Source organism: Benincasa hispida, chromosome 1 (genome assembly GCF_027475165.1).
Source record: "Benincasa hispida cultivar pf3 chromosome 1, pf3_genome.v1.1, whole genome shotgun sequence".
NCBI classification, from domain to species: domain Eukaryota; kingdom Viridiplantae; phylum Streptophyta; class Magnoliopsida; order Cucurbitales; family Cucurbitaceae; genus Benincasa; species Benincasa hispida.
In genome coordinates, this window is record NC_143478.1 from 45,700,407 (window position 1) to 45,713,714 (window position 13,308).

Genomic DNA, 13,308 nt, shown 5'->3' on the forward strand with positions numbered 1-13,308 from the left:
TTTAACATAAACAAATTAACATCCTCAAGAATTGAACTAAATTATTGTTCCCAAGATAGAGGGTTACCTAGCCTTGCATTGTTTTAAATCAACATACAATGTTTGGGAAATTGAAAGTAATATGAAAAGAATTGAGGGATGGAAGAAAGAATGGTGAAAAATTGATGAAAAGTTCTCAAAATCGCTCTCAATTGCAACCCCAATTTGTCACAATTTTTGCCGAAATTGAAAATTTCTTTTTATATCACGATCACAGTGTCGCAACGCTGGCAAGAGCATTGTGACACTCTTGTAAAAACAGGCCTCAAGTGTCAGGGTGGAGGCGTGGCACTGGCGTGACGGTGTGTTGCGCGCACACGGATGCTGAATGTCCATTAATATTTGTAGCGTTGCGACGCTCTGGCCAATATTGCAACACTGCCATGGACTTGATACTACTGCTTTATAGCGTCACGCGGAAGTGTTGCAGGGGCATTGCAATGTTGTATTCATGTCTTGAAAGAGGTGCTTACTGCCTTTCAACGTCACGTGAGGGTCAAGGGAGGATTGTAATGCTACCTTTGATGGTAGTTTTGTAATTTTTCTAACTTCTTCCAACTTGATGCATCCAACTCCCAAATTTTCTCATTTTTGGCTTGTTTTGCTTCTGAATGAACTTTTAGCTCCTCAGGATCAACTTACCTACAAAATAGAAATTTTATACATAAGAAATACTCAATTATAGTGGAATTAAGGAGAGAATATTAACTCTTTTTGAGAGCTAATAAACACCCCCAACTTAACTCTTGATCATCCCGAGCAAGGCTACGACATATAATTATGCACTAAACAAGTTACTGTTCACTCTATTAAACGATTTCGAACTCAAGTCTTAACAGTCCTTCGAGCTATGCAAGTAATCATCTCATGAACCGAATTCAAGCACTTATTTGAAACTCATTGCAAAAGATTCTTTTGCAATCAAGAAGATGTATAAATGAAATGTTGACCTTGGAATTTTTAAAATCAAAGAAAGTCTAGAAAATTTTTATCCAAATCCCATTTCATCTTCCCTCTACTCTTGCTCAATTATCGGCTTAAGACATACCCTTCTTTCAAAATAGAGGGCAACACTTAGGTAAAGGTGCCTAAAACTCACACACACAACACTTAGAAGGCATTTCTTTTACCTAGAGGGCTAGTTTTCACACTTAAGCATCGAGAACCTAACCACTCTTTTCTCATGGGACCTTAACTTGACACGATAGAGGTAGCTCTTTTCACCTCCATCCATGCACACGTACACTTATTTTTCTTATTGCAGGCAAGTTAGCATTTGCCTCATTTTTTCTAGCAGTTTTTTTCTTTTTTTTTTCATCATCATTATTATTTTTCAATTACACACTAGGTCCGTTTCTTTCCTCATTGTCTAGCTCTTCTCTAAGGCACAAAATGTTACTCCTAAGTTAAAGGTAGGCCTTTCGAGATGACAACAAAAATATGAGAAGGATAATCCGTTTATAAGATTTTTAGGATTTTGAAAAAAAATTCAGCCTAGTTTCATTAGAATGAGTTTTCAAGAAAAGATTTTTAGAATGAGCTCAAAATTATGAAAGAATTTCTCTTATTGAAGGAATAAAACTCAATAAGTGTATAATTGACTTTCATGAAAAGGAAATTAAAAATTGAGCGAACAAATCCATTCATTAAACATCAAGCAATGAATCTATCATTATCGATAAAAAAGAATTTAGCAATTTTATCTCACTCTATATCAAGTATTAAGCAACACCAAAAATGGAGCATATATGAAAAAGACAAATAGGCATGCATCGCACACACCCCTAACTTTAGAAAAATAAATTGTCCTCGATGTATTGCAAAGTTAAAAATCATGCATAAGGACAAATAGAAGGAGGGAACAGAGAACTCCCCTAGATTTGGATGCGTGCATAGATTAGAGCATGTCGGTCTTCAAACAAAGAGTAAAAATTTCCTGTAATAAGAAAGAGAAGTTTCAAAATTCTTTCAGTTATTGCTTTTTTTTTTTTTAATGAAAGGACAAATAAGAAAGGGAAAATAAAACTGAAACATAAAGAAAAAGGAAATGAAAGCTGATAAATATGCCGCTTGGGTGCATCCAGGAAGCATAAATTTTTATCTTTGTTTGCTCGACGTTGGATGAATCAATGATGGAGTAAGCATTCAATTAGTGGAATCAAACAGAATTATTAAGCACTCTAATTCAATCAATTTTAGCAACTAAGAAAGCATGTTCATAAACTGAAAATAGGGTTTTGAAGAACTCTTCTTTACTATCCTCTAGGACCTTAGATTGGAAGGTGGATTCCAAAATGAGTAGAAATTTCGAGGGAATTATATGGAGAAAGACTGGTTTTCTTGAATGTTGAAGAACCCTAATTTAACTTCATTATTCAGCAAAAAATTCAGAATTTCCTCTCTCACCTCTCAGCACAAATTGAACCAGTTTTTGTTCAAGTTCTTCATGCAATCTAATTGCATCAAAACATGAAACCAAGGCTCAAATAATTGAGTGGAACTTGAGTGTCAAAAGTGCGAGAAACCCACTTATTTCATTTTACTATTTTTCCTAAAATGAATTTTAAAAACCAATTTTCAATTTTCTTTTCGAGATCAAATTTCACAATGGAAAAACCAATATTTATATTAGGGATGATCATCGACCGGTTGGGGCCGGTTTTTCGACCAAACCGACCCCGAACCGATTAAAATCGGTTTGGAATATGTCCAAACCGGTCCCAGTAGACGACTGAACGAAAACACGACCGACCAACTAGGGTCGGTTTTTTCGGGTTAGGGTTATATATATTTTTTTAGTTTTTTTTTTTGTTGACTTTTTTTGGCTTTCTTTCTTCCTTTAAAAGAAATTAGATTTATTTATTAAAATTCTAAGAAAAATTGCTATTAGGTAGAAGTTATATTTAATTATAAATCATTATCGTTATAGATAGCAATTTTTAATTAAAAAAAATCAACTATTTATTAACTTCCTTATCAATCATGTTTAGTTTTTTCTTTTAATTTGTGATTATGAGTCATAATTCAAGATACTATTTCACATTTTATTATTTAATACTTATGGAATAGAGCTAGCCTAGAGGTATTAAAAATAAGATATTGATATTGACAACCTTTAATATTTAACAATTAACATGTCCATTGTTTGAGATTGTGTTATTGCTCACTTCGCTTAATTGCTTAAAGAACCTTTAATACATATTACATATATAATTGAAAACAAAACTAATATGAGAGTCGAGAGTGTACGTCACAAATAGAAATGTCAAATGACACATAGTCACACTCACATACAATACAATCAAACTAGAAATTACAACATAAAGTCAATTGTCAAATACAGCCCAATTACAATAAAACATAAAGTCAATTGTCAAATACAACCCAATTACAATAAAAAATAAAGTCAGTTGCCAAATAAAATCAAATGATAAATACTTAATCGTTAAGGGACAACTTTACAAAATCTGGAAGATCATGAATGTCTTTTTCATTGTCCATAACCACTATGAATCCTATATAATTAAGATTAAGAAGAGAAAGACAACCTCATTAAGATTTTAATCTAACAAGTTACAACTACAAAATACAAATAATGAATAAATACCTTCTTCAAATAATGAAGCTTCTTCCATGTCATGCTGAACTTCAAGATTTATTGGACCAGAATTTAGCCAATTTTGAGTACAAATGAGAGCCTCCACTATTTTTGGAGCTAGTGAACAACGTGATGAATCAACAACACGTCCTTCTGTACTAAAAGCCGACTCAGATGCTACAGTAGATACTAGAATTGCCAAAATATCTTTAGCCATACGATTAAGAACCTCAAACCAATGATTGTTCCTCTTCCACCATTGAAGTATGTCAAAATTACCTTCATTCTTAACATTCGCTTCCAACAAATAAATATCAATCTCTGATCCCTGTTCGAAAGGTGTAGTCTTATCGCCTTCAAAATCAAGATCAATTGTATCATAGAAAAGTCTTCACCCATCTTTTCAGTTGGATCACAATCAATCATAGTCTCTGAAGCTAAGATAATTGGTGTATTAGTAGTAGAACTCCCACTCCCACTCTCATTTCCACTATGAGTATGAGTAATACTGTACTCATGAAATAGATGTCTACGATATTGTTCCACTACATTTCCCAGAGAATTGGCAACCTGTGGTTGAAAAAAAAAATTTAAGGCAAAAAGATACAAACCTTAGCTTTTTTCGAGGATTTAGCATAATAGCAATATACAACAATATATTATTTTTTTCATTGTTCCCCCAATACTTCTCAAATTTGGCCTTCATGCTATTGGCCATTCCAACTAGCATTGCATTTGCACTACCAGCATTCAAACGTAACAATTATGAACCACTTTAATCTGATGAAAAACCATATTCGAAGTGGTGTACAAAGACCCTGAACTTTTCAATGTCACATCATAAAAGACCTTTAAAAACCTAATCAACATCTTAGCATTTGTCCAATCTTCCTTATTTGGTGACAAATCGTGTCTATAAGAAGTATCTTCATCTTCTAATCTATCAAAAGTCTTTTCAAACTTCACAGCTACCTCAAGCATCAAATATGTAGAGTTCCATCTAGTGGGAACATCAAGACACACATAACTCTTACAAGAAATTTTTTCAATTTCAATGCACTTTTTAAATTTCAAAAAACGCGCAGGAGAAGATCTTATAAACTGTACAGCATATCGAATCCTTTCAATGCAATCATTATATTCCTTAAAAGCATCACATACTATGAGATTTAATATATAAGCATAACAACGAACATGCAGAAATTCTCCACCAAACAATAATCCCTTATTGAATCTTTTCAAAAGATAAGTAATGGCAGTATCATTCGAACTTGCATTATCAACAGTCAAAATCATTACCCTTTCAATGCCCCAATCCTTCAAATTCTTTTCGATGGTTTTACCAATAGTATCACCTTTATGATTCTCAATTGGATAAAAACTAAGTATTCTTTTATGTAATCTCCAATCATAATCTATGAAATGGGCAATTAGTACCATGTAATTTATATTTTGTTCCGTGTCCAACAATCCATAGTGAGAGAAACTCTATACTTCTTGTTCACAAACATGTCTTTCAAATGCTTTTTCTCATTAACATATAACTTAAGCACATCTCTAGCCACAGTAAACTGAGACGGAACAACAAATCTAGGTTGACTTGCACATGTTAATCTATCGACAAATTTCTTAAATCCTTTACCCTCCACAAACTTGAATGCCAATTCGTCAATAATTACCGTTTCAACTAACGCTTCCCGACAACTCTCTAAACTATATGACTCACATACAAATTATGATGTATTATCCCCAACATTATCTTTGGCTTTAGTTTTGAAAGATAATATCATTTGGGTTAGATCTCTCTTTTTCTGGTAAAGGTATTTTTTTACAATTTTCCAAATGATTCTTCATAGTCCCAGTACCATTACGTTTGGAATGACATGCATAGATAACTCCACAATACTTACATTGAGCATGAGGGTCTTTAAGATCACCTTTTAGCCTCTCAAAATGATCCCAAACCATAGATTTTTTCACTACCTTCCTTCTTTTTGGTGGATTTGGAACATCTGATGTCTCATTTGCTGAATCAACATCAACGATATTTGTATTGACATCTGTTTTTTCTGCATCTCGTTCATTTTTTGAAGCATCAGTTGCAGTTCCATCAAACTTCATATCTGTTGAATCCATGTAGCTGAACCACAATATGACAGATGTCGTCAGTATCACACAATTCACAAAAACTCGAAGGATTTTAGCTTTACATAAACTCAGCAAGAATGTTAAGTCAGTCACTACCCACACATCCATAAATCAAAGTCAACTAATTTCCATTGTTTTCAAACTCCATATCCATTGTTTTCAAACTAATTTCCATTTACAATACATTACAATCAGTCAATCACTACCCGTCACAGCCATAAATCAAACTAATTTCCATTGAAAAGGCTAGAATCTACACTCTACAATGAATTAAAACGGCTGAAATAGAAGATATACGGACCTGGGCTGAAAATTGAAAGGAACGGTGGAACGAACTGTGAAAACGAACGAATTCAAAGGAACAGTGGCCTACGATGCGAAAGAAACGGATGCAGTTGAGAATTGACAAGAAGGAAGGAAGCGGAAGGAAGTGGAAGGAAGCAGAAGGAATAGCGGCCTGCGGTTGAAAATCGAAAGGAACGGTGAAACGACAACCTGGGGTGCGAAATGATGTGGAATGAACCATAGTGGAACGAACGAAGCAGAAGGAACAACGGAATGAACTACTAAGACGAACAGTGGAACGAAGTTACGAACTACGAAGATGAATGAAGCGGAAGGAACAACAGAAGACAATTAGACAGAAGATGATTGAAGACGAACGATGTGGAACCAACGAAGATGAACAAAAACAGCAGAAGAAAATTAGAAGGAACGACGACCTAGGGTGCGGAAGAAAAGCTGACTCAAAATCAAAAGGAACAAATCCCTAACTCGTGCAGGTGTACCGTGCGGATCGAAAGAATGAAGAAGTATTATATTTTATATAATTTTTTTAATATTTTGGTTAGGTCGGGTCTCAACCTGACCCCTTGTGCGCTCGACCGACTACTTATTTGGTTCGAAAAATTCAAACCGACCCCCAATCTTTATGTTCAGATATTCGATCGACCGACCCTATTTCGGCCAATTTAGATTTGTCGTTCGGTTTTTCGATCTAACATGCTTACCCCTGTTAACTTTAGGGCTTCAATCAAACCAAGTATTTTGATGATAACAAACTCAGATTTTTTGTACTAACATTTTCAGTGTTTCAGAGTCATCTGGTAGAGCTTGGAAAGACGATTGCAACGCAATTTGAATCGCTCAAATCGGAGTTCAAACGAGAAAGTTATAAGCAAAAGAAGATTGGAGAGGAAATCTAACGTGGCAGTGACACGTGGCACCTTGCCGACGTGGCACACAAATGGCCAATATTGATGATGTGGCAGCTGACGTGGCGACCGTGGACGAATAAGATAATGACAAGTGGCGGTCACCCAGCTTCACGCGCGTGCACCGCACGTGCCTGCGGTTTGTTCACAGAATGCGACGCATGACGCTCAATCTCCTCCCTTGTGCGCGTGGTGTTCATATCATCCGGCTATTCTTTATTTTCATTTTTATTTTCTTATTTTCCTTTAATTTCCTGATCTAATTTTCTCCAAATTCTCATCAAATTTCAGCCTTTTCAAATTTGATTTCCTTCCTAAATTTTCATCCTTCAAATCCTTTTTATTCTCTAAATCTCAATAATTCCAATCTTTCAAAATTCATTTTCAAATCCTTTCCTTTTTTATTTTTATTCAATCTCCACCCTTCATTTGCAATCATATCCAATGGCCAAAATTTATCCCCTTCGCCTATAAATTCGACTTGATTTTACTCTTCATAGACACACACCAAAAGCTATCAAGTCTTAAGCTCTCAATTCTCTCTACTCTTAAATTCTTGTCCTCCTTGCTCCTAAATTGACCCAGAGTTATTTTTGTGAGTTTTTTTTCTGAGTGCTCAACTTGTGTATTAGCCTTCAAGAGGTAATATTGTAAGGTTTTCTTTTAATTTTTGGGAATTGTATTAAGGTGTGGGTACACCTTGGGTTGTAAGAAAAAGAAATTGGTTTGATCCTGAACCCGTAAAAAGAATCTTGGGTTTCTCTTTAGCCTAGAAAAAAGAGGGTCGTGTGTCGGTTTGGTTCTCACCTGCAAGAGGATCTCTTAGTGAAATACCTAAGAAGAAGTCTTGGAGAGTGGAGTAAGCAATTTGTCGAACCATTATAATTCCCGGTGTTTTCTCTTCCTCTCTCTCTTTTATTTCTTATTTTCAATTTTTTTGTTTCTTGTCTTAGTTATTTTTTTAATCTTTCCAAATTGCATGATTTAATTTTTAGTGTGTTATTTAAATTTATCCTTGATTAAATTGTCTTTAAATTTGAAGTTATCATAGCTTGCATGATTTAAGTTTTGTCTTGCATAAATTTTCTTTAATCAAATTAGTGGGTTAACTTTAATGAGCATTGTTTGGAGATAAAATTATTTAAAAAAAAAAAAAATTGGTAGTCAACCCTATTCACCCCCCTCTAGTGTTGCCTTTAATCCTACAACCCCTAGTTGAGAACAAATAAAAAATGATGTGTTTTAAAAGTTGGGGGTAGGGTGTTTTGGATTTTTAGGATTTTTAAGCTGATTTTTTTGGGCTCCTTGAGCACTGTGCTCGGAATTTGTTTGCTTGATTGTAGTTTGTCTTGCTGTTTTGTTCCTTGCGATGACTAATCTATGATGCACTCGTATGAATCGTTTTTGTATGAGAATAGGCCAGATAAAAGGATTCATAATTTTCATGATGTTTTTGAAAATTCTACTTAATTTTTTTTATTACATCTCCATACCCTTTGCATATCTATCTTGACTCTATTGCTTGCTTAGAATTGAATTATGGGACCATAAGTTTGTTGTCACTTCGAAAGGCCTCGATGATAGATATCAGTCTTTCCACAGTTCAATTTAGTAATGCACGCTTTGAGATGAAGTCAATTGTTATCACTGTCACCTAATATATATATTTAGAAAAAATCATATATGCATGTATAGGGTCTACTCCCCTTATTCAAGGGTATGATTAACCTAGAGCAACCATGACACTCATAGTTTCCCTCTGAGCTAAAGTATCCCAGAGGAATGCATAAGCTTAGGCATTTTTGAAGGGAAATTGACCTGTAGTTGGATGACTCGCATGAAACCTGTGTGGGCAAGCCAAAATGAAAGTCGATTTCCTATATTAAGTTTCGCCTTTGTTTGAAAACAAAAAGAAAAAGAAAAAAGAAGAAGAAAAACATGTAGTAAGGGCAATGTAGGGGAAAAACAAATGGAAGATTCTCTCTACTCTCACCGATCTAATTTGATGTCATTACCACTTTGAATTTAGAAAAACTAATTATGGATCCTTTGAGCCAATGTAGGGGAAAAACAAATGGAAGATTCATAAGGCCATTATGGGCTTGCTCTTGTTCAAAAATAACTTTGTGCTTGAATATGCATAACAAATCTTAAAACGAATTTTCAAACCGTTCTTGAAATGATAGAATGCTTTTTTTATTACCTAATCGATTGTGAATTTGATTCTAGTTGACTGTTGAGGCATGAGTAAGGAATATTCTAGTTTGACAAACAGATTATTTTTGCATGATTACTTGTTTTACCTTGCTCGAGGACGATCAAGAGCTATGTTAAGGGTGTTTGATAGCATCGAAAATGTGCTATCTTCCTCTACTTAAATCGGGGTTGTTAAGCTACTTAATATATTTAAATTGATTGTTTTGTAGGACTCGAGTGTACAAGCAGTTGAATGAAGCGTTCAGGACAAAAAGACATTAAGATGGCCAAGATAGGAGCCAAATTGAACTAATGAAGAAAGAAGACCAACACATTGAAGTATTCTGCCTTACCAAACATCACAACGCTCCTCCAAAGCATAAGCCCAATGCTCACTCGACGCTTGAAGGTGGTAGGCTTGAGTGTAGGCTAGCATTGCAATGCTCCAAAGATGGAATAACGCCACCATCGCAACGCTACTACAACGCTTAACTCCAACGCTGTGCGGCGGAATGGTAGCATTGCAACTCCCACCTCCGCGTGCACGCAACCAAATGTTAGGGACAGCGTTATGACACCTCCTTAATGCTCAGCAAAAACACGTCAGAGGCACTCAAGGCACACTCAAATAGACGGTCGCCCTTCTGTTCCTCTCGATTTCTTCCTCTGTTTTTACCAGAATTCTGAATCTTCTTCCCCTTTGAGCATTGTATTGGATTCGAAGATGATTTATGGCTAAAGGGTAAGAATTTAGCTTGGGTTTGTAGTTTACTTTCATTCCAATTCGTTCTTAAGACTATGTTATGTAATTCTGTGAGACTGTTCTAAATTTTATGAAAATTTATCTCGTGTTTATTATTCAATTATCTTGTATAGGATAATCTGAAAAATTGGCTATGCATGTATAATTTATTACTTTGATTGACCCTAATTTGTAATTGTTAGGTAGTCGTCATCTAGAGGCAAGAGTTAAGTAAGTTTGTGAAGTTAAATTGGGATTCCATTTAATAAGCATTACTTTCTAACTTAGATGATTCTCGCTCAAATAATTGGTTAGACGATGGAAATCAATTGTTTGGCTTAGTTTTGCCTTAGATCTTAATGCATGTTGATTGATTGATTAGTTGAGGATTCTCGCTTTTCTTTTAATTAACTTGATTTTATGGACTACCGGTTAGGATTCTAAATGAGTAGGCTAAGTTGTAATTTGAATTTCTCACATATCTCTTGAAAAGTCTATGATTGAGTTGAAAAGGAATGAAATAAACCTAAACTACCCAAGCTACGTATTTTATTCAATTGACATTTTTACACATTCTTTCTCATTGTGCAATTTGATTTTCGTGCAATTTCAATTTGAAATTTTCACAAATCCCCCCCTTGGTTACTTTCTACGAGTTTCAATTTTTGAGGAAACCAATTCAGCTGTCTGTGGTTAGACCCTGGACTTGTCGCTTGTACTATTAATTAGTATAAGTAGTTCGTTCAGTGTTTATAAATATTATTTGTGTAGCGTAGGTTTATGGGCGGTGGTGTTACCAGCAACCTACCAATTAGATAAACCAATCTTAGTCTACATTTATACTTGCATTTCAATTTCATGCACATTTATCATTCTATCCACAAAAAGCCCCCCAATATATCGCTCTAGTTAGGAAATTAGCTTAATGAAAAACTAATAGTCTCCCTGTGGATCGACTTGGATTTACCACTATTGCTACATCTTTGTAGTAATAGGAGTGAGATTCAAAATTATAAATATTATTTGGTCTTAGAGGAATGGTTTGCAACACACCTATTCTCTAACCGATCAAATTGGCGTCGTTGCCAAAGAGGTGCCAGTTTTTCATTTATTTAAGTTTCTACTTAGAGATTTCTTTTGCATTGATTTGTTTTTCCTTTTTGTATTAGTGTTCTAAGCATGGCAGGATATCTTCAATGAGGATGGGAACAATCTAGTGAACCATCTCAATGAAATAACGAGGTTATTGCCCTTTAGGGTCAACTTTTTTAGTTAACTTCATTGGTTAGTCAAATGGTTTCAGGGGGATCACAACAAGTGCAAGAATGTATGATTCGCCATCCTAAGCAAGCATGTCCAAGTTTGCAGAGGAGCCCGATGCCAAGAGACTACTCCTTAGGAGGGCCCCCTAATCATATGGATGATGATTTTTGTCGACCTAGATGGGAGAAGTCTGATTGTTATGGAAAGCTTGGATAGGATCAGTGCCACTATGATTCATACCCTATCACATCCAACATATCGATGCAAGCTCACTCTACTAACTCAGGTATGCCATTAGAGGAAATTATGAATCAAATTGCTAATAACGATCTTCTTTTTTAACAGGAGATCTGAGACCTCCAGTAGAAAAGTTTGTCCCCAAACTGAGACTAGAGCTGACCTTCAAAGTTCGAGAGACCTTGTCATTGCTAATTCAGTTGAGAAAAGATCAAAATCTCTACTACTCACATCCTCTTACATTACTAAGGCTTGCGACAATGAGGTAATCTATATTGATACCGAGGAGGAGTTAGAAGATGGCATGCCATGTCCTGAGCCAGTCATTGAGGTAGAATAAGAATTTGAGCCTACATTTGTCAGTACCCAGGTGATAAAGTTAGAGGTTGAAAGACCTCGACCTATTTTACCCACTGGTATATCTTTATTTTTTAGTTTTCTTCTCCTTGTTCTCAAGAGTCTGTTGCGTCTTTTATTTCTTTAGAATCTTTAGGGTCATTTAAGTCTTTTAGTTCTTTTTTTCTTCACCTTTTTTGTCTACTATCAAAAATACCAAATTCAACATGTTTGGTTCTCTTCAAAAGAATAGAAGCCTTACAGCTTTTCCAGGTTATATCGACTTATCCAAGAAAGGATCAGAGAAATACAAGAATTTCTTTATACCTTAATAGAGGACGGGTCATGTCGAGCAACCGAAGTTAAAAATTTGCGCTTCCTGGAGGAGCCATGCATTAAATTTTTATTTTCTTTTTTCTTCTTTTTTTTTCTTAGTTAACTTTTTGTTTTTATTTTGTAGGTTTCTTTCCTTTCCCATAAAGAAGAAAGAAGATCAAATCAAGTTACACGCCCTCTTACCACCATCCCGTGCACATAAACGTCTTCAGGAGAGTATTTCTGTTCCCTTGATTCTTTTATTTCGTAGAGCATAGATTAGAGATACATTGAGGATAATGTATCAATTTAAGTTAGGGGTGGGGTACCTATGGGGTAGTTTATAATAGTTTAGGATCCTTGAGCATTGTGCTCTAACTATGTTTGTGCTTAAATGTTTGCTTGCTTTTTTCCTTGGTTGTTATGATGAATAGTTGATAACACACTCTCTCTATGATTAAATTTATATGATATAATGTCTGAAGAGCATGATCATGATTTTTAGCCCATTTTTTTTATTAAAAAAAATCTTATTTCTCATGCATCTTTAAGTCATTTTTCTTATGAACTTAGGCCTTGCATACCTAGAATTATATTATTTGGTTTAGATTTCTGTTGTCACCTCGAAAGGCCCACTTTGGTTTTAGAGTAACCCTACTTGTTTTAGAGAAAAAGTAGATAAAGTGGATTAAAAAGGGTCTAGTGTCTAATAAAATTTAAAAATGAAAAACCGAAGCAAAATAGTTACTATAAAAAAGGTAATTTAAAGTAAAAAAAAAAAAAAAAAAAAAAACTATGCTAGCTTGCTAATAAAAAGAAAAGTGTGTGTATGTGCATGCATGGATAGGGGTGAAAAGAGTTACCTTTGTCATGTCAAGTTAGGGCCTCGCAAGAAAATGGTGGATAGGTTCCCTTCGGTTGAGTATGAAAGCTAGCCCTCTAGGTAAAACAAACACCCTCTATATTTTGTGTGTGTGAGTTAGGCACCCTTGTCTTTGTGTTGCCCTTTTATTGCAAGTTTGATATGTCTAAAGGCAATAACCAAGCACAGTAGGGTAAAACGGATTGAGAACCTTATAAGACCTTTTCGAGTTATCCAAGCTTAACTAGAAAGACTCTAGGCTCATTTATGCATGAATAAATGTAGAATCATTTTTAAAAATGTTCTTCATGATTGATTGTAATTGAATCTCATTCTTGATTACAAATTTCATCCTAAT

General features: G+C 34.9%; 1 protein-coding gene across 3 annotated transcripts in view; it reads right to left on the minus strand.

Annotated features, from left to right (window-relative positions):
- Positions 1–13,308, minus strand: part of LOC120086755 (uncharacterized) — a 22,702-nt gene continuing 9,394 nt past the window's right edge. Inside the window, exons 3-4 of one of the 3 annotated variants that reach the window (XR_016530471.1) lie at positions 3,647–4,207; positions 1–1,975 (exon numbers count right to left, since the gene is read on the minus strand). Coding sequence is in view for 1 of the 3 variants with exons in the window: in XM_090315166.1 (XP_090171292.1) it covers positions 5,405–5,777 (373 nt within the window). In the remaining 2 variants the exon portion in view is untranslated. Of the gene's footprint in view, positions 1,976–3,646; positions 5,778–13,308 lie in introns of all 3 variants that reach the window. The other 2 variants (XM_090315166.1, XR_005484317.2) reach the window with 2 other exon arrangements.